Source organism: Manis pentadactyla, chromosome 3, assembly GCF_030020395.1.
Source record: "Manis pentadactyla isolate mManPen7 chromosome 3, mManPen7.hap1, whole genome shotgun sequence".
In the NCBI taxonomy this organism is placed as follows: domain Eukaryota; kingdom Metazoa; phylum Chordata; class Mammalia; order Pholidota; family Manidae; genus Manis; species Manis pentadactyla.
In genome coordinates this window covers 183938412-183961102 of record NC_080021.1, presented here as the reverse complement: position 1 = coordinate 183961102, position 22691 = coordinate 183938412, and the positions used below count along the sequence as shown (strand labels likewise).

Below are 22691 nucleotides of genomic sequence, written 5' to 3'. Positions count from 1 at the left end.
ACTGTGATTGTGTATTTTTCTGGGTATTCTTGTAGTTCTATTGATTCTTACCTTTTCTGTCCTGAGGCTCTGTTATTAGGGGCTTATAAACTTAGAATTGCATCTTTTTGGTGTAAAGTTTTTGCCTTGAAGTCAACTTCAGCTAGGCATTAGATAGTGGTGATGGTTGCATAATCTTGTGAATATATGAAAAAAAAATCATTGAGTTGTACACCTTAAAAGGTAAGAAAAATTATGCTTTCTCTGATATTAATATAGTTACATCAGCTTTCTTTTGGTTTGTCTTCCCATTCTATATTTTCTATTCTTTTCATATTTCTGTATCCTTATATTTTGCCTGTCTCTTGTAAACAGCATACAGTTGATTGTTTTTTAAGTCCAGTCTAATAATCTTTGTATTTTAACTGGAGAGTTCTTTTCCATTTATATTCATAATAACTACTGATATATTTCAGTCTATCATTTTATTAAGTGCTTTCTCTTTGTCTCAAATCCTCTACATTCCTTTTTCTCTCCCTTCTTGCCTTATTTTTGAAATGATTATGTATTTTTAGTATTGTCTGTACATGGACCATTATGTTTGCAAAAAACCATGCAAAAGATTGTTTAAATAATAATTTGAGGCCTAAAATGTCTTCTTCCAGAAAGGATTTAAGTTTGCTTCTCCCAGGCTCTTGGGAGTCACTGGCACTCCAGAATTACTTTATTCCAATTCCATAGATAAACAAGTTGACTTCCTTTCTCTGCCCCATGGTGGTGTTTTAATTAGCTTGAGTTAAAGCCCATGAGCCCTGCCACTCCTGAGGTCTGTCTCTAGTCAGCCTTTCTGATCACATCCATAATCACTTCCATTTCTTCATCTACTTGCACCTATATTGTGCTTGGAACTAGACTGTGTCCCCCATCCCCTTTTACCTGATTTGATGTTCATGATTAGGGTCACCAGTTTCCAGCCTCCCCCTCTATAGGGAGTTACTAAAGCCATTCATATTTAGTATGTGTCAACCACCCACCACTCTAGGTGTTAGGAGCTCTGATGTGCAAATTTAAACATGTCACTCTCTCACGTAGTAATACCTCTTGGCTAACCATTTTCCTCTGGTTGCCTTAATGCCTACCTGTCTCTCCAGCCTTACCCTAGTTCCTTTTTCCCAGCAGACCACTGTAAGGAGTAAGGCTGGCCTATATGGGAAAGAAATGTTTGGGTTGGGGAAGGCATGGGCTCTGGATGTCATAGTTTGTCTGCACAGCCCAGGTCAGCTGTCCCAGAGCTACTCTGTACCTGGGAGGCTCTGTTTCTTTTGGCTGGGAGCCCCTGGGGCACCTATGAGCCAGAACTATAGTTCCAGGGAGACAAAGGTAGGAACAGACATCCTGCACTAGTGAGCCTGGGCTGTGCTGTGCCAGGGCCATTGTTTCTAACTTGGAAGAGGATTTTTTTCTAAGAACAAGGATGTGCCACGCGGGTACCACAGTGGCCAGAATCAACAAGAAAAACAGTATGCCAGAGAAAGACCTATGCTCTTAAGTCACAAGTTTATGGTGTGTATGTATATGGTGTGTGTGTCTGTGTCACATGATTATGTGTCTCTGTCCATGTTTTTCATGTCTGTATATGTGCATGTCCTGTGTCCATGTGTGTACCTGCATTTTGTATGCTGGGAGGAAGATGAGGGGAGGATTTGCATTGTGTCTGGAATCCATGAATTAGTGTATGCCCGTCTGTACGTGTGGCTATCTGCATGTATGTCTGCATGTATGTCTGTAGTTTGTGTTTGGGTGTATCTGACATATGTTTGCATGTGTTTCTAAGCCTGTATGTTCATAGGTATTTAGCCAACAAACTCCATGACTTCCTCACCAACATTTCTTCTTCACTTCGGTTACTCCCTCTTGTGGTCAGGTCCTGAATCCTGTCTTCAGTGAGAAGGGCTCCACCACAGAAGTCTTGAAATCCACTTTCAGGTCAGGCATGCCATCCTTTCTCTTCAGTTTTCTCACACTGTGACTGTCACCGCACGTGTCTTCCATCTCACTGGGGCTTGCAACCTTGCACAGCAACCCATCCTCTTCAGCCTTGACTGCAGCGGTATCACTTCAGCAGCTCTCTCCTCAGCATCCTCAGTGTCCTAACCTTTTCCCATTTTTACCCCACCCAGCTAATCCCCAGCAATGTTGTTGAGCCTTGCTGGAGAAAAATCATATACAGTAGGGTGGATGAGTCTACCTAAAACTCATCACCTATAACCACAGCTGGGGATACCTCTACCTCATACAGACCACCTTCCCTCTCCTATTTACAGCTATTCCTTTTTTCCAGTTGCACCCTTTCCCTCAACCCCAAGTGCTTCAGTTGATCTCAACACGAACACCTTGCTTCTTACCACCTCACAGAACCCGCACCCCCAGGTTAGTGGGTGGGAACTTCCCATTTCCTGCCCTCTCCCACCTTCATACTTGCCTGCGGCTGCACCCTTTCTCATCTCTTTTTCTTGTGTCTTGGTGTCCTTCCTCACATCTAAGATCCATCCAAAAGAATGGGTCTCAGTTCTCTTTTGTCAATATTCTTTTAATCAAAAGTGACAGAATCCCAACCCAAACCAGCGTGAGGAGACAAAAAGGGATCCTTTACTAGCTCACACAACCAGATGCTCAAAGTTGTATCCTTTTTTTTTTAAGTTATATCCTTTTTAAGAACAGCTAGATCCAGGAGCTATGGGATGCCACCTGGATAATGGCACAACTCTGTGCCTCAGTTCCTTCATCTGTAAAATGGGATAATAACTATCCTTACCACACAGTTTTTGTGAGCAATAAAAGCCATCAGAAACCCAGATAGCACTCTTGGTGGTTCTCATCTCTCTGTCTCTATGCAGTTGGTTTCATTCTTTTCTCTGCAGCCTGACTTTCTCTGCTCCCCAGTCACATAAGAGAAAGTAATCACTCACAGCACCTCTCCTCAGCATATCAGACTATTTTGAATATTTTGATCCCAATTCTTAATATTTGGAAGAGAAAACCCTATTGGCTTAGTTTGGATCAGTGTCCACCACTGGGTCATTTAGGTATGGTGGGAAGAGACATACCTGGTAAAATGTGGCTATAGCAGGCCCACCCTGAGGGTTGGAGTACCACAGGGATAAAGGAGGATTCTGAATTGCCAGACATCCCAAAAGGTGTCCATTGCAATTGGAGAATGAGGAATTCTCCAGTCTGCTCTATGAGTGGGAGTAATATGGGGAGTGAAGCTAGAAGCTTCCCCTTGGTATAGGTAAAGAAAGGCCAAGCATTCCAGGTATATAAGTTTAGCCCTCATTCTATACCCTAGAGTCCCTGAAGGTTGAAGGAAAGTAGTCTTGGTAAGGAGGTCAGAGATGCTATTTAAGAAAAAGGAGAACAGTGGGAAGTCACTGTGGGGGAAGCACAGGAAGCTGTTGGGGCTCATCCTGGTCTGGCCCTGAGGATTCTGTGTGTACAGATGCCAAATCAAAGATGTCCTATGGGAAATCTCTGGAAACCATGAGTGTTAACAAGTCATGGTGTGGGGAACTGGGTTCTCTAACCCTTGCCTCCCATCTGTGCCCCAGGCTTGTGGGAAGAATCCTGTCTGTGTAAATAAAAGTGTTGGCCACACACACCCTATTCTGGTTTTGGGTCATGGACAGCAGGGACACAGACAGGAATTCCAGGGATCAAGACAAAGTAGAGGATTATGGGGGATCAGTCATCCACCAACTGGTGGTGCATGATCAGGGTACAAACCCATCTGTGAGAGCTTGCACCAAAGAGGGGTGGAATCCTTTCCTCCAAAACTCACCAGTTTTAAACTTCATCTTGACTTTCAGTATTAATTTTTATATTGTGTTAAGGAGCAAAAATAAGGAAAGGGTTTTACTTCTTAATATATAATAATAATAGCAAACTCTCACTCAGTGCTTACATACCGGGCACTGCTGTGTTTTATATGTATTAGTACACTTAATCCTCATAACTTTTGAGGCAAGTACTATCATTATCCTTATTTTATAGATGAGGAGACAAGGCACAGAGAAGTTAAGTAACTTGCCTAAAGTCACACTGTGCGTAAGTGGCAGAGCTGAGATTCTGACCCTGGCAATCTGTGCTCTTAACCACTCTCAGTACAGCCCCTCTCACTCCAAAGGTATATATTGCTTAGGCTCCTTTTGAAGCAAGAAACAGCATTCTACAAGCTACTCTAAGGAAAGAAGGGTTATTATGGGATAAAAGTCAGCTAAAAGAAGAAGACAGAAGCTCAGAAATCTAAAAATAGGAACAATGGTGCAGGCCATTAGGAACCTTGAAGTGGAGGTTCTCTAAGCTCCGAGGTCACTCCAGCATCCTCAACAAGAAAGTGGAATTTAAGGTTACCCACTACAGAATCCCTTCATTAACACCACTCAGCATAATTCAAGTGTTTCTATTCCATGCTCACCTTATATATACTCACTGACTTCCTCTTCTCTCAGTTCAGTACCTTTTTACACTCTCTGCTAAAGCTGCCTTACACGTCTGTCTTACTTACCTCATTACGCCCACCCCACCCACACACGTTAGACTTTTCAGTTGCTCCTACTCCTAAGTGCCTGATCTCTCCACATTTTCAAGCTGAGACAGAGAAACACATACTGGCTCAACACATCTTTTTGAACCAGTTGACACTGTAGAATACCAGTTAGGCTATAGTTTATCTTCTTTTGGGTCCAGTATCTACTTCTAGTCCAATCAGTTCAAACTAGGATGGAGATTGGAGTCACATGGTATGAAACATAGTCATCTACAGTTGTCCTTTTAGGTGATGCTGTGGGTGAGGCTGTTTCCTTGGAAGGTGCTTCATGTGCATGTGCAGCTCAGGTCTTGTCCATTGTCATGTCAGGCTAGAGCTATTCTCTGTGCCCCAAATCAGTCCCATTTCATTACCTGCTTAGGAAGGCATCTTTTCCCTCTGTTTCCTTCCAATCTTACAAGCCTAGAACTGCCAAGTCCACTGAGGACAGCATCTGTAGCTATTGATTTGGACATTGGTCAAAGAAGGAAGGGAAGGGACAGGAGTCAACATAAATGAGTTTTTACAAGCTTGGAATTTCACTCACTGTAAGATCTAAGTGGGGCCCTTCAGTTCCTGCTCTCTGCCTTCTTGTCTGTGTGATGGGACCCTTTAGTGCCTCCTACCAGCCTCATAGACAAGACCACGCAGATACGAGTGGTGTCCACCCATCAATCATTCCACAAGCTCCATCTCCTCTTTCTTGCCAGATGATCTGCAACTGTGTTTAGATGCTCAGGAAAGCGGTCCCTTTACAGCCCCAGGGGGCACATGCACATGTTCAGGCCACCATGGTAATTCTACTCTCTTTGCCAGGGATGGCTTCAATTTGAGAATTGACATATGATGCCACTTTGGCCAGTGTATCAACTGAATGGGGAGGGGTTTCTGGGAAAGGTTTTTGTCCCTGATAAAAACTAATCCATGTGGAGAAACTCCCCTTTTGACTTAGGACCAGGGTCACATTGCAATCTCTGAAGGGAACAGTTTTGCTTTTTGTTACAGGAAAGCACATGTTGCTCTAAATTGGAATACGTGGCTTTCATTCATGTAGGTATACAAAAAAGATGAAGGTCTGTCATCAGGGATGATGAAGGGATTCCTGCCCTAGGGTTGGAGGTGGGAATTAAAATGAACAAAATTGAAACCACTAAGTCATGTCCTGCCATGAGCCGGTAGAATGGTGTAATTACTTTTTTCTATACTTTGCCTTATTGTCATGTTAGATGAAATTGATCCAGTTTAATAGGAAGGGGTAAACCTTTGCCCCATTTTGTTACTCAAATACTGACCCGACCTTATACTTCCTTTGCCCATGAGACCTAGGATATCTCTCCTTTACCTACACCTCTCCTATTTAAAAACCAGACACCGGGAAGCTGGCTTACATGGCAGCTTTTCTGTGGTCAGTCTGCCCTCTGCTGGATTAATGGAGGTAGATGTTGGAGACATGAATTTAAGGGAAGGGGCAGCTTTCCGGAAAGGAGACGTGATCAGTAGGTCGGATTCCCTTGGGGTCACTCTAGGCCATTTGTTCAGTCCTAGAGATCAGATCAATGAGGTGGTGACCCAGCCTGAGTGTGAGGTGGTGGTGGGAAGCTTCCTAAGGAATACAACCCCCTAGTTTAGAGGTTAGAAGCTGTCTGTATAGTGCGTCTTGTTTGAGTTTCTTTATCTATATACAGATGGACAGATGTAAGAGACCTCATTTGTCTAGCACTAAAAATAAAATTTCCTAGGCAAATTGATCTTTAGCAATTGCCAAACTTTATCAACTAACTAATAAGGGATCAATCAAGGTAACAAAAGCTGACCCTTTGGGTATGGAAAGGAAATGGAAATTGACAGATTATATAGTTGGGATACAGAAGATTTATATGTAACAGCTAGTTTAGGTGGAAAAAAAAACTTTCCTAACTAGGAAAAGATTGCAGTTTCACTAGCATATGGTAACAAAATGTCGTATTCAAGTCCATCATTACATTTAAGGACAGTTTGCAAAGCCACAAACATTGGTTGTCAATCAGAGATTAAAAATCCAATGTATCTAAGAAGCAAAGAATGAGGATACATCTGTGGCTGCTAAAAGTTTCATTTCTCAAGAATGGTGTCTGATGATCTGGTTGTTGTATATGTATAAAGCATAGATACAGAAGCAAATAACAAGTTATTACTTGAAACAGGCTACTTGCCACCAGGTATTTTCTCAAGCAGCAAGCAATGTAGATAGAATTTTAGTGGTTTACTCTCCTACCCCCACTCCACGCATCTTTTTTTCTTAAGATAAGCAAATTTTTATTTCTCTGAAATTAGAATTATCAGAGATTGAGTTTTTTCATGTATATTAATTTTTCAGATAACCAACATTCACATCTTTAAGTACTGTAATTTTTCTTCTTGAAATTAAAAAAAATTTACTTTTTACATGCTTATGAAAAATAATTTAGATGATGCAGAAGAATGAAGAGAATTAACTATTTGTCCAAATCCTATCACCCAGTGTTGTTAGGTAAATATAAATCCAGAGCCTTTATGTATACATACTATAGGAGATAAGATAGATAGCAGATAGAAGACGCTTACAATACTTATTCTGAAAAATCTTTAGGCTAGATATTTTGGAATTTGGAGTTTTTTATATTTTGGAAAGATAATATGGCATATATTTTGTATATCTTATATCTCCCAGTAGGATCTAGGCAGTACTCCATAATCAAATATATTAACATTGCTGCATATGAATACTTACTAACACTAAGACATGTCTTAAAAACTGCAAATGGCCTCACTTAAATTCAGGACAATTTTACTGGTAAATGACTTATAAAATACCTTTAATTTTCACAGCGTTTTAGGTTTCAGAATTGCAGGTAAGGAATGTGGACCTGTGCTTTCATAATGTAGGATCATATAACACGTGTTCTTTTTTTAAGAAAAAAGTAATCAATTTAATTGTACCTGTAATAGAATAAAAAGAAACTGAAGTGAAACCAAAGGAACTGCTTCACTTTACATAAGTGTTTCTTTGTCAAAAGAAATATTTTCTAAAATATCTTTTTAAGGTTAAAGAGAAAGAGTAAGAGAAATAATAAGAAAGTGGAGTTATTATGTTGAAATTGGTTCTGATGCAGATCTTCCTAACATGTTCTCAAGTGCTTGTAGGCTCCAGGCCCTTCAAATATTTTGTAACATTCCCTTCAGTAACCTGAAATTCATAGATAATGTTATCTACTCACACAGATAATTAAAAATAATCAGTATCTTGCCTAAAATGTAGGAAACATTAAGTTAATTTGTTATATAGTAATATATATTTCCCATACTTATGGGAAATGGAGGAAGATTGGAGAAAAAGGAGCAGTACTTAAGAAGCTGGAGAAGTGGTATAGCAGATTTTCAGGGACAGCATCAGGAAAGACTGAAAACCAAGAGGAAATATCCAAATAAACCATTTCAATATGTAATTTTCAAAACATAGATTTATCATTGTCCTGCAAACATTAAAAAAAATGTGTATAGAGCGGCAATAAAATATTTTAAAAACTAGTCTTTGTGATTCACTGATACCCTTACATTTCATTTGTTTCTACTAATTTAATAATGTATGGTTTAAAGTCTATGAAAAGGTTTTTCAAATCTTCCTTTACACATTTGCATTTGGTGTCATTGTTTTTCCAGTAACCTTACCACTGCAGTAAAACCCTTTACAACTAAATACTTAGTTGGAAATGCTGTAATTTAGCTCTTTCCAAGAAGTGGGTATGTAAATCCTAACTAGGTCCCAGACTTTTATATTTAGACTGATTAAACTGTGTTTTGGCTTCAAAGCCTCATTTATTTTTAAATTTTTATTTATCTATTTACCTATTCTCAACTCTTCCTGCAAATGTTGGCTACGGTTCCATTGGTTTTGAATGTATTAATCTCTCAGTCAGATACTGCAAATTCAATCCTATCTTCAAATATAATCAACTACTTGTACCAAATGAAAGCAAAATTTTCGAACAGTGCTTCTAGCCATAAGTCGACCTCCAGGGAGAAATGGAGACCTCTTCTCTGCAGCAGGCGTTAGAACACCTACTTCAGACAGCTCCGCAAGCCCTCGCCCTCCCACGTACTCCACGCCCCTCGGTCCTGCACCGAGAGGGCGCCGTACGTCGAGCGGAAGTGTCGTAAGCGGCCGCCGGAGGTGTCGTTGGTGTGTTGCGCGACGGGGCCGTAGAGTGGAGTGGCGCCTGTCCCTGGGAAGAAAGTACCATGTCGATTGAAATAGAGTCCTCGGAGTGAGTCCTGCGGTGGCGGATGCTGGCGAAGTGGCGGGGGCGGGAAGTGAAGGATGTGGGCTGGAAGGTGCTCGGGGAAGGCATCCGAGAGGCTAGGGAGTGGAGGGGCATTTCCTTGCCCACAAAGAAATTTCTTGGGTCTGGCTACCTCGAGACGGGCTCACAAGAAAGTAGCGGAGGAGAAGCCAAAGCCCCGTGGGAGGTGCTGTAGGGCTGGGGGAAGACTACACGTTGAAGACCTGAGTTGTAGCCATCTTCGACTCGTAGCGCGCCCAGTGATTGATCAGATTACCCATTCACCAGTCTAATTATCTGCACAAGAGGGCTTGGACTCTAAAACTTGCTTCTCTCACCACCCTTCTTAAAGGGTGTGATGTATTTCCTGTGTTTACATGGCCCTTTGCTTTCCCCTGCCCGGCACTTAAACCAGTATTGCCGTTGCCCATGCTACTAGTCTGTGTAGGCTCCTAGGGGCTCCTTTTCCTTAATGTCCTAGTACCTAGTTAGGCAGCAGACTCGACTGCTGCCTTTGAAATGACGACTGGCTATTTTACCAGGTTTTATCTGGCGCTGAATTTTGTTAGACCGTGAGCTCTGTCTAAAAGAGAAACAGAATGTGAAGATGGGGTCAGAAGAATGATAGGTCTGGAGACGAGGGCGACTGAGTGACCGAGGGTCTTCAGTGAATTTCTCTAGGAATCCATCTTCCACCTTGCCCTTGCCACACTTAATAATTAAGTGAACAGACAATATTTGTGTCCTGAATGTTAGTAAGGGATAGGACTTGTCCTGAAGCCCTGCCATAGGTGGGAAGGAAGTTTATTCATTCAACAAATATTGAAGTCCACTATATACTCTACTAGACCCTGAGGATACAGTACTGAACAAAACACGGAAATCTTTGCCCTTATAGAATGTGCATTGTGATTGGGGAACACTAACAATAGACAAAAACAGTAAGTAAAGTATTAGAGACTTGACAGATGGTGATAAGTATTATGGAGAAAAATAAAGCAAAGAAAAGTGATAGAGAATGTTGGAGATTTAAGACAACTAAATCAGGGTAGGATTTGGAAAGGGTTTCATGCCTTGAGGTCTGAGTAATAGCTGGACACCAACTATTGTCCTAGCCTTGAGCTGCTGCATGTTTTTATTAGCAATAATAGCTAGTAGTTACTAAGTATTTTCTGTGCTAGTCACACTATAGGCAGTATAGTCAACCCTTTCACCAAACCTGCAGGGTTAGATATTTTTCTTAACAGATGAGGAAACAGGCACAAAGATGTTAACTGACTTGCCCAGGGTCACAGTTAGTAAGGGACAGAATTCATTCAAATTACAGCCTGTCTTCAAAGTTCTTAGCTCTTTATGTATTACACTGTGTTTGAAGGAAATGCATTTGATTTTGGCTATGTCAAACATGAACATCTTTACAGGGAATTGAATGTCTTATTTTGGGTATGCAAATTGAGGTGTGCCAAGGAAGATAGGTGCTAAAATAGCAGGGATCTAAACCTGGGTATCTCTTAAAGGGACTCTGAGAATACTATGAGTAACAGTAAACAGTTTCCTTCTGTAGGAGTTGTTTTTAGGTGTTTGCTTTCCTGCCATGAATTTATGCTCAAGAGCCACACTGTCAGTTTGAATTTTCATTTTTCCACTTACCTCTGTTACTTGGTCAAATCATCTGTAAAATGGACATAATAATACCTCATAAGGTTGTTTTGAGGAATAAATGACAGCATGTCTAAAATGCTTAGAACAGTACCTGGTATATAGTAAATACATAATTAACATTGGTTATTCTATGATTATTATTTCTCCTCAGGAGAGAGAATTAACTAAATTTCAGTATGAGATTCCAACCAGGACAGTCTGACCCCCTACCAGTAGAAATACGGTGTGAGCCAAGTATGCACTTTTAAAGAAAGAGAAGGAAAACAGTGTGTCACAGCATTGTACAGTGAACTTTTACAGTCTGTATGAACATATCTTTGCCAGATTCCTCATTCTTAAGTCCAAGATCAAGAAGTTTTAAGTGTAAAATTTATATGTTTAACTATAAATAATTTTAAGTTTTCTGTCATATGTTGAAAAATGTTGCTTATTCTCTCAGTATTTGGAAATTGTCTGCCTCCTCTTTTCCTTGGGAAGCTGAACCCACTGAAGTTTTAACTTCACTTTATTTCCTTGGGAAGCTGAATAAATGTTTTTGTTTGACCTGTCCTGAAAATTTGGTCATAAAGGCAGTGGACGGGTGTTATTTTTGCAGATGAGAACACAGCTTTGTTTTGCTTTTACATACAGTGTAGCTCTACTTATTTGTGTCCAGCAAATCCCTATTAAGAAAATCTCAATCTGTAATTTTGGGTTTATTTAAAAAATGAACCAAATCATCCTACAAGCATTTACGCTATTTTATATCAATGACTAGACTAGGTTTAAATATTTCATTAAAGTGTACAACAATATAATTACATAGATTAATAAGAAACTTGGCATAATAAAAAGGTCTCAAACCTTGAAAATAAAGAGTCACCTTAGTATCAACTCCCTTTCTAGCTGCCTGTGAGACATAGGGCGAATTAGTTCCCCTTTGTTAAACTCCATTACTCCTATTTCTGAGATGGAGGTAGGACAGGATGATCCCCAAGGTCCCTGGTAACTTAGGTTCTGTGATTTTTGGAAATTTTTACTTACGTGATAACGAAACAAAGTAGGTAGTGAAAGGAGGATGGTTGAGTAAGAGAAATAAGCTGGGGTAAGAGTTGTTTGTGGCCTCTTTGGTGAAAGAGGATCTGTGAGCTGGATGACTTGCTTTCTTTTTTCAGTGTGATCCGCCTTATCATGCAGTACCTGAAGGAGAATAGTTTACATCGGGCGTTGGCTACCTTACAGGAAGAAACTACTGTATCTCTGAATACCGTGGATAGCATTGAGAGTTTTGTGGCTGACATTAATAGTGGCCATTGGGATACTGTTTTACAGGCCATACAGTCTCTGAAGTTGCCAGACAAAACCCTCATTGACCTCTATGAACAGGTAAGAGTGGAGGTGATGCTGATACCCAAGAGCAGGTTTACTGTGGGCCCTCTGACTAGAAAGCAGCAGTGGGCATTCCTTCAAGCACTATAAGGCTGTAATAGCCATTAACACTTACACTGTCAGGGCTTGAGTGCTACTTTGTATTTTTTTACCTCATCTTGGAAAAACCAAGATTTTCCCAAATTGAAATTATTTCAAATTGATCATTAAGTGAGCTATTCTGACACCCAACTAGTGAACTGCAATTCTATTCTGGCACTAACCACTCAGAGTTAGCACAGAGCCCACAAGTTGAGGGCTCAGTTCTATACAAGATTGCCCTTTCTTCTGACACCAACTTCATTTTGGGGTCTCAGGCCACCCATACTTCTGAACAACAAACTACAAATTTGGGGGTCCCCATGACTCAGAATTTATAATTCACTTGAGTGACTCACAAAATAGGAAAGTACTATATTTATGATTACAGTTTTATTATCAAGGATACAGATCCTTGTATCAAGGACCAGCTAGATGATGAAACACGTAGAGTGAGGTCTGGGAAGTTCCTGAATGCAGAGCTTCCACTGTCCTCTCCCTGTGGAATCAGGGTGTCTCTCTCATCTTGTATATTAAAGTGCTCACTAACCAGGGAGCTCCACTGGGGTTTTGTTTAATCTCCAGCTCCCCAACTCTCTGTACATCAGGCTGGCTCAGAGTTTCAGCCCTCTAATCACACGGTTGTGCTTTCTGCTAACCAGCCCTTATCATGAGCTGTCATCTTAGCACAAACTCAGGTGTGATGCTGGGTGAATGTTAATAACAAAGATACTCCTGTCACTGAGGAAATTCCAAGATTTTTAGAATCTCTGTGCCAGGAAACCAGGACAAAGATCATACACAGTAGTTATTATCTAACAGAACAGAGTGGGCTCCTGGAAATAAGACTGTAATGTTGTTTGATGTAAAAATGGAATAGTTGGTTTTGGTTTTTTTTAATAATCTATATGAGTTCAGTAATTCCTCAAAGAAAATTCTGGTAACTAGAGAAAGATTTCTGTGGAGTGCATGGAGTTATTACCATCTTTTCTTTCTTAAACATTTACATTCAGAACAAGAGGCCTAAGAGAAGAGATTAATAGATAAAAAGGAAGCATGAAAAATGAAGCATGGAAGTTGAAAGATTGAAATGATTACTTGTAATTACTTCAGTGGTATACTAGTGAAATGCTAGTGAAAAGGGGCATTTCTAATATTTGAAATCACTTTGGCAGGCCATTTCTGGATCAGAAATTGTACTGAAAAGAAATATTACTGATTGATTGATTTAAAACAGCCATTTTCTTTCAATTATCTAGGTGGTTCTGGAATTGATAGAGCTCCGTGAACTGGGGGCTGCCAGGTCACTTTTGAGACAGACTGACCCCATGATCATGTTAAAACAAACACAGCCAGAGCGATATATTCATCTGGAGAACCTGTTGGCAAGGTCGTATTTTGATCCTCGTGAGGTATGACTGTGGTAATAATGAAAAGTTGTTAAATTTAAAAACATGCACTAATGTGATCTTTCTTTTTTTTACCATTTTATTGGATACTTTTTGTGATCTTAATTTAATTTTTGAGAGTGATACTTTTTTGCTGATGTATATTGGTTAAAGTTTGCATATGTTAAAGAGAATAGTCATACTCAGTTTTTGGAATATTTGAGGGTCTTTCTTCCCTCACATACCCCATTATAGAAGATTGTGTGTTGATTAGTAAAGAAGCAGAAAATTTATTATGGTACTATTTCTACACTAGGCCACATACCTGTCTAGCCCTGAAGTGCTACCTGACTGCTGGTACAGTCACTGTGCATTTGTGTTGCTTGCCCCTGACAGTTTGCAGTTTTCTTCCAGCTCTTTTAGTTCTTAGAAAACATGTTTTTTGTTCTCAGCTGATTATACTAACTGGTAGAGCATGGTGATGGATATTCTTTAATTTTAATAAAACTTTTTTATGTGTATAATTTCCTTCTTTCTCATGTAGTCTCTTACTTGTCTAAATAGGAGGAAGAAGAATATAATAGGCACTGGACTATGGGAAGTTAAGGTAAACTGAGAAACTATGAGGAGGAAGGAAAGGAGTTTAGATTACCAACGTAGGATTTTAGTTAGAGGTCCCGGAGAACTTCAGAGCTGGGAATCATTTGAGTGGAAGAAATTACCAAGGCATATAAAAGAATCCTTAGCTATGCAAATTTTTAAAAAAACTGAAAAAACAGGTCTGGCTTTGATGTAGTTTAATTGGACTCTTTTCAGGAATAATAGTGTGGATTGGTTGACCTCCATTCTCTTCCAGTAATACTTTGAAAATGCAAGTGGATAGAATTGGGAAGTTGTTTTAAGAACTGATTGATTTAATTAGTCCCCTGTTTACTGGGTAGTTTCTTTTCATATTTCCTTTTTAGAATATTTCTGCTTAATTTTTGTTATTTTTAAAAAATAAGCACACTTACATCTTGTAGCTGCTTCTTGAAAATGATGTTGCCCCCTGTCTTTTTCAGGCATACCCAGATGGAAGTAGCAAAGAGAAGAGAAGAGCAGCAATTGCCCAGGCCTTAGCTGGGGAAGTCAGTGTGGTGCCTCCATCTCGTCTCATGGCATTGTTGGGACAGGTAATTAACGTCTATGGAACTAAAATTACCTTGAACCCCTGGTACAGTTTTCTATATAGAAGCTATGTGTATGAGATAAAAAAAATCAGACATCCTAAGATTGGGGGACTACCTGTTGAGCTGCTTGTACCAATAGCTGTGCCATGCCAGTCTAATCTTCCCTAGGAGAGTCAGTATAGATTAGTAGTTAAGAGCATAAGCTCTAGAGTCAGTTAGAATTAGGGTGACCATAGAATTTATCTTTCTATCTGTGATAGCTTGGGGGGCACTGTTGATCATTGTGCCAGGACACTGCCCAGGAAAACTGGAACAAATATTTACCCTTATTTTAGAATCCAAGCTCTCTCACTTGTATCTGTGTGGTCTTGGGCACATTATCTAACTTTTCTGATCCCATTTATTAATGGTGGTAGTATAGTAAGGCTTAAATGAGATAATGCACTTAAAGCATTTCCTATTATTACCTAGTACCTTGTTAAAACTCAGTGAATGGTAACTGTTGGTGGTGATTTTTTTAAAAATTAGTAGTAGTATAGTTTACTAGTGTTGTCATTATAAAGCATAGAGTTGGGAGAGGCTCTGGGAGCCAACTGCTTTTGATACAGATCTTATCACTGCCTATGTCATACTTTGCCCTTGAGGAGTGTATGATGCTTTCTCCAATTCCTAAACCTTTTTGGAATTTGCAAGGTAATTTGGCTTGCTTCTTTTGACTTCCTCATTCCCACCTTGTATAATTAGGTTTCACTTTTCTCTGTTCTTCTTGGTTGTGACTGGTCCATTCACTTTAAACTTCTGAACTCAACTAACATTTATTTTCTGTTGTTATCTTCTTCAATATTCTTTGTCTTTTGGGTATGTACTTTTTAATTTCTTGTTATTGTTACTTTACTGGAGTTTCTAGAGAGAGTGGAAATAACTCATTTTGTTTCTCTATATTTAATTGGTTAGATGTGAGGAGTGAGTGAATCTTTGGCTCTGGTTGCTCATTTAGGTTTCTTGATGACTTGGTAAAGAATCCAAGAAGAAGAGGGGGGAGGAAAAAGAAAAAGAAAACAAGAAGAGGAGTAGATTTGTTGGGATGGAGGTAGAGACTGGGTGGGATAGATGATTAGTTTTGGATGTACGAATTTTGAAGTTCCTTTGGGACATACAGTGGAGATATCCAGTATAGGTACTAGGATTTGTGAATCTGAACCTCAGCCTTGAAGTTTTGGCTAGAGCTACAGATTGGGAAATTGCAGCAGTGGTTAAAGCCATACATGTAAGTATGATTACCCAGGGAAAGTATGTAGAGTAAGAAAAGTAAAAACTTGAGAAGGAAGCCATAGGCAATCCTTAAAGTCAACAGGGTGAACAGAGAAAGGAAAAGCCAGAGAGATACAAAGGGAAGCCAAGAGAAAAGGGGTAGAAAAGCTGAGAGAGTTTAAGAAGACAAGTCTTCAGGGTTGAGAGCAACAGAGAATGTGAGGAAGTTTATCAAAAAAGAGTCAGTCTGGCTAGCCAGAGATGGGTAAGATTCCTCAAGGGAGGAACAACCTAAGACAGGCACAGCCGCAGGGGGGCCATCAGGTGAGAAATTGGGGATCAACAGAGGTGAGGCTTAGAACCTCACACCCCCTGTTTTGAGAGAAATCTTCTGCATCCGTGGATGTTTTGTTGCCCTTGTCTAGCTTGGATTAATACTTAGTCTATAGGCACACACCTGATCATCTACATTTGCCCTCTTACAGCACTAAACTATGTTTTCTACCTTTATCTTGCATCTACCTACCACTTCAGCATTTTATTAAAAATAATAATAATAATAAGGGAGAAATGTGGGATTCACATATAAATCAAGTATAAAAATAAAACAAATAATCATAATTGACCTGATTGTTTATAGTTCATGATGCGTGATCAAAACCGAAAGTTTCTGTGATGACTGCCCTTGCACTGTTCACCATGGAAGAACTTATTCACTATGTAAGAACTTGTTCACCATGTAAAAACTTGTTCGTTATGCTTCAGAAGATTGGAGACTGTTGAGAATTAGGCTTGGGGTTGATTAATGATTGTGCATTGAGTCCCCTATACAGAATTTTATTGTTAACAACCATATGATCAATAAATATGAGAGATGCCCTCTCAAAAAAAAAAAAGTCAGTCTGGATTTGGCCATTGGGATAGCTGAGAGGCATTTCCATTGGAAAAGTGGGGACAGAAGGTATGTTGCAGCAAGCTGGGAGTGATTTAACTGAGAAGTGAAGACAGTGTAGATAACTCATGACACTTGGTTGTTAAAGGTAGAAGATGGTGAGGGAAAGGGGAGTGGGTAATGGTAACTAAAGAACAGAGAGTGAGAGAGGATTTTTTTTTTCTTTTGTAAATGGGAGAGATTTCAAAGTATTACAGACTGAGGGTAAAGAGCCAGCCTAGGGTATATACTGATTGGAGAGAGGTCCTGAGGAGGTACAAGTTCTCTGGTCTTTGCATCAAACAGGAAAAATAAGTAACATGAGTTTTGGAAAGAAAGAAACACAGTAGCATTTAGAAATATTGAATAGTTCAACTATAATAATTGTAGAGATAATTAAAAAATTTGATAACATTTCTAGATATAAAATATACAAAAGTTTATTGCATTCCCATATATCAGCAACAGCCAGAAAATACAGTGAAAAATAGCTCATTTGTAGCAATAATATGCAGTGTAAAAATTCTAGCACTAGCTTTTGTGGGAAATAGATAATTTCCATTTTAAAAAAGGCAAAAACCCTTCAAAACTTAAGAAATAAAAGATTTGAGTAAATGGAGAAATACTGATTTTCCTGGATTAAGACTGGGCATTGCTATCAGTTCTTAGGCTTAAGGCAATTATAATAAAGATCACAATAGGACTAGAACTATTTCACAGAATAATTCTAGTGGTCATCTGGAAAAATTAAGTTGAAAATATATTCATCAAAGAAATTTTGAAAAAAAAAAAAAGAATGTTGAGAGCATATGAACCCTAGAAATATTGAAGCAGTTAGTGAAGGCTCATTGAATACCTGTTGCAACCAGTGCAACAAAAGTGTAAGAGATTGGTCTGATTATTTTTAAGAATTTTAGTACATGATAATGGGAAGGTCACAAAATCTAGGAACAGGTAAGATTTATTCAGTGTATGGTGTTGGATACTTGAGAATAAAAAACTTTATGTTTTTTATTAAGGTTGATTTACAATCTTATGCTCAGGTTTCACATGAGCAACATTGTGGTTACTACATTACCCTCTATTATCAAGTCCCTACCACAAACCCCGTAACAGTCACTGTCCATCATCATAGTAAGATGCTATAGAGTCACTACTTGTCTTCCTGGGCTATACTGCTTTCCCTGTGCTGCCCTATATTATGTGTGCTAATCATAATACCCCTTAATCACCTTATCCCTCCCTTCCCGCCAGCCCTCCAGAACCCCTTTCCTTTTGGTAACCGCTAGTCCATACTTGGGTTCTGTGAATCTGCTGTTGTTTTGTTCCTTCAGTTTTTGCTTTGTTCTTATACTCCTCAGGTGAGTGAAATCATTTGGTATTTGTCTTTATCCCCTGGCTTATTTCACTGAACATAATACCCATCCATGTTGTTGCAAATGGTAAGATTTGTTTTCTTCTTATGGCTGAATAATATTCCATTGTGTATTTGTACCACATCTTTATCCATTCATCTACTGATGGACACTTAGGTTGCTTCCATATCTTGGCTATTGTAAATAGTGCTGTGATAAATATACGGGTGCATGTGTCTTTTTGAATCTGTGATCTTGTTTCCTTTGGGTAAATTCCTAGGAGTGGAATTCCTGGGTCAAATGGTATTTCTATTTGTAGTTTCTTGAGGAACTTCCATATTGCTTTCCACAATGGTTGAATTAATTTACAGTCCCCTCAACAGTGTAGGAGGGTTCCCCTTTCTCCGCATCCCTGCCAGCATTTATCATTCCTTGTCTCTTGGATGTTGGCCATCCTAACTGGTGTGAGGTGATATCTCGTGGTTTTAATTTGCATTTCTCTGATGACTAGCAATGTGGAGCATCTTTTTATGTGCCTGTTGGCCATCTGAATTTCTTCTTTGGGGAAGTGTCTCTTCAGATCCTCTACCCATATTTTGATGGGGTTGTTTGCCTTTTGGGTGTGAGGTGTGTTAGCTTTTTATATATTTTGGATGTTAACCCCTTATTGGATATGTCATTTACGAATATATTCTCCCATAATGTAGGATGTCTTTTTGTTCTACTGATGGTGTCCTTTCCTGTACAGAAGCTTTTGAGTTTGATTTAGTCCCATTTGTTCATTTTTGCTTTTGTTTCCCTTGCCTGAGGAGATGTGTTCAGGAAAAAGTTGCTCATGTTGGTAGTCAAGAGATTTTTGCCTATGTTTTCTTCTATGAGTTTTATGGTTTCGTGACTTACATTCAGGTCTTTTAAACATTTCTAGTTTACTTTTGTGTATGGAGTTAGACAATAATCCAGTTTCATTCTCTTACATTAAGCTGTCCGGTTTTGCCAACATCTGTTCTTGAAGAGGCTGTTATTTCCCCATTATACATCCATGGCTCCTTTATCATATATTAATTGACCATATATGGTTGGGTTTATATCTGAACTCTCTATTCTGTTCCATTAATCTATGGGTCTGTTTTTGTGCCAGTACCAAATACTCTTGATAACTGTGGCTTTGTAGTAGAGCTTGAAGTTGGGGAGCATAATCCCCCAGCTTTATTCTTCCTTCTCAGAACTTACTGTGGCTATTCAGGGTCTTTTGTGGTTCCATATGAATTTTAGAACTATTTCTTTAGTTTTTTGAAGAATGTCCTTCGTATTTTGATAGTGATTGCATTGAATCAGTAGATTGCTTTAGGTAGGGTGGCCATTTTGACAATATTAATTCTTACTATCCATAAGCACAGGATGTATTTCCATTTCTTAGTACCTTCTTTAATTTCTCTCATAAGTATCTTGTAGTTTTCAGGATATAGGTCTTTCACTTCCTTGGTTAGGTTTATTCCTAGGTATTTTATTCTTTTTGATGCAGTTGTGAATGGAATTGTTTTCTTGATTTCTCTTTCTGCTTGTTCATCATTAGTATATAGGGATGCAACAGATTTCTGTGTATTAATTTTGTATCCTGCAACTTTCTGAATTCAGTTATTAGTTCTAGTAATTTTGGGGTGGATTCTTTAGGGTTTTCTATGTACAGTATCATGTCATCTGCAAACAGTGACAGTTTGACTTCTTCCTTACCAGTCTGGATGCCTTTCATTTCTTTGTGTTGTCTGATTGCCATGGCTAGGTACTGTGTTGAGTAAAAGTGGGGAGAGTGGGCATCCTTGTCTTGTTCCTGATCTTAGAGGAAAAGCTTTCAGCTTTTCACTGTTAAGTATGATGTTGGCTGTGGGTTTGTTGTATATGGACTTTATTATGTTGAGGTACTTGTCGTCTATACCCAATTTGTTGAGTATTTATCATGAATGAGTGTTGAATTTGGTCAAATGCTTTTTCAGCGTTCGTGGAGATGATGTGTGATTTTTGTCTTTCTTTTTGTTGATGTAGTGGATGATGTTGACAGATATTCAAATATTGTACCATCCTTGTATCCCTGGAATAAATCCCACTCGATCATGATGGATGATCTTTTTGATGTATTTTTGAATTCGGTTTGCTATTGTTTTGTTGTGTATTTTTGCATCTATGTTCATCAGGGATATTAGTCTGTAATTTTCATTTTTTGTGGTGTCTTTGCTTGGTTTTGGTATTAGAGTGATGCTGGCTTCATAGAATTAGTTTGGAAGTATTCCCTCCTTTTCTACTTTTTGGAAAACTTTAAGGAGGATGGGTATTAGGTCTTCTCTAAATTTCTGATAAAATTCAGCAGTGAAGTTATCTTGTCTGGGAGTTTTGTTCTTGGGTAGTTTTTTTGATTACCAATTCAATTTCATTGCTTGTAATTGGTCTGTTCAATTTTCTATTTCTTCCTGGGTCATTCATGGAAAGTTGTATTTTTTACAAAGCTGTCCATTTCTTCTAAATTATCCAACTTGTTGTCATGTATTTTTCATAGTATTCTCTAATAATTTGTATTTCAGTGGTGTCTGTAGTGATTTTTCCTTTCTCATTTCTGATTCTGTTTGTGTGTAGATTCTCTTTTTTACTTGATAAGTCTGGCTAGGGGTTTATCTATTTTGTTAATTTTCTTAAAGAACCAGCTCTTGGTTTCATTTATTCTTTCCGTTGTTTTATTCTTCTTGATTTTATTTATTTCTTCTCTGATCCTCATTATATCTCTCCTTCTACTGACTTTGGGCCTCATTTGTTCTTCTTTTTCCAGTTTTAATAATTGTGAATTTAGAGAGTTCATTCGGGATTGTTCTTCCTTCTTTAAATAGGCCTGGATTGCTATATACTTTCCTCTTAGAACTGCCTTTGCTGCATCCCACAGAAGTTGTGGCATTGTGCTGTTATTTTCATTTGTCTCCATATATTTCTTGATCTGTTTTAATTTGGTCATTGATCCATTGAATATTTAGGAGCATGTTGTTAAGCCTTTATGTGTTTGTGAGCCTTTTTGTTTTCTTTGTACAATTTATTTCTAGTTTTATACCTCTGTGATCTGAGAAGTTGGTTGGTACAATATCTATCTTTTTGAATTTACTAAGGTTCTTTTTGTGGCCTAGTATGTGGTCTATTCTGGAAAATGTTCCATGTGCACTTGAGAAGAATGTGTATCCTGCTGCTTTTGTGTGTAAATTCTGTAGATGTCGGTTAGGTCCATCTGTTCTAATGTGTTGTTCAGTGCCTCTATCTCCTTACTTATTTTCTGTCTGGTTGATCTGTCCTTTGGAGTGAGTGGTGTGTTGAAGTCTCCTAAAATGAACACAGTGCATTCTATTTCCCCGTTTAATTCTGTTAGTATTTGTTTCACATATGTAGGTGCTTCTTTGTTGGGTGCATAGATTTTTAATAATGTTATATCCTCTTGTTGTACTGACCCCTTTATCATTATGTAATGTTCTTCTTCTTTGTCTCTTGTTACTTTCCTTGTTTTGAAGTATATTTTATCTGATACAAGTACTGCAACTCCTGCTTTTTCTCTCCATTTTAGTTGCATGAAATATCTTTTTCCATCTCTTTACTTTTAGTCTGTGTATGTCTTTGGGTTTGAAGTGAGTCTCTTTTAGGCAGCATATAGACGGGTCTTGTTTTTTTATCCATTCAGTGACTCTATGTCTTTTGATTGGTGCATTCAGTCCATTTACATTTAGGGTGATTATAAATAGATATGTAGTTATTGCCATTGCAGGCTTTGGATTTGTGGTTACCAAAGGTTCAAGGGCAGTTTCTTTACTATCCAACAGTCTAACTTATGTTGCTTATTACGCTATTATAGACACAACGTGAAGATTCTTATTTTTTTCTCCGTTCTTTTTGTTCCTCCTGCACTCTTTATATGTTAGGTGTCATATTCTGTGCCCTTTGTCTATCCCTTGACTGCCTTTGTGAATTGATTTAATTTTGCATTTGCTTAGTAATTAATTGGTCTACTTCCTTTGCTGTGGTTTTATTTTCTGTGGTGACAGCTATTTAGCCTTAGGTGCACTTCTGTCTATAAGAGTCCCTCCGAAACCCACTGTAGAGACAGATTGTGGGAGGTAAATTCCCTCAACTTTTGCTTATCTGGAAATTGTTTAATTTTGAATGATAATCTTACCAGATAGAGTATTCTTGGTTTGAGGCCCTTCTGTTTCATTGCATTGACTCTATCATGCCACTCCCTTCTGACTTGTATTGTTTATGCTGCGAAGTCTGATAGTAGCCTGGTGGGTTTCCTTTGTTGGTGATCTTTTTTCTCTCTCTGGCTGCTTTTAATGCTCTATCCTTGTCCTTGATCTTTGCCATTTTCATTATTGTATGTCTTGGTGTTGTGTTCCTTGGGTTCCTTGTGTTGGGAGATCTGTGGACTTCCATGGCCTGAGAGACTATTTCCTTCTCCAACTGGGGAAGTTTTCAGCAATTATTTCTTCAAAGACACTTTCTATCCCTTTTTCTCTCTCTTCTGGTACCCCTGTAATGTGAATATTGTTCTGTTTGTATTGGTCACACAGTTCTCTTAATATTCTTTCATTCCTAGACATGTTTTTTT

The 22691-nt window shown here is 38.7% G+C and overlaps 1 protein-coding gene across 2 annotated transcripts in view; it reads left to right on the top strand.

The window, feature by feature from the left end:
- Positions 1–8726: 8726 nt before the first annotated feature.
- Positions 8727–22691, top strand: part of SMU1 (SMU1 DNA replication regulator and spliceosomal factor) — a 43864-nt gene continuing 29899 nt past the window's right edge. The window contains exons 1-4 of one of the 2 annotated variants that reach the window (XM_036898080.2): positions 8727–8847; positions 11679–11889; positions 13230–13382; positions 14420–14530. In XM_036898080.2, coding sequence (XP_036753975.1) covers positions 8822–8847; positions 11679–11889; positions 13230–13382; positions 14420–14530 — 501 coding nt within the window. In that variant the 5' untranslated portion in view covers positions 8727–8821. The remainder of the gene's footprint in view (positions 8848–11678; positions 11890–13229; positions 13383–14419; positions 14531–22691) is intronic. The other variant, XM_036898081.2, reaches the window with a different exon arrangement.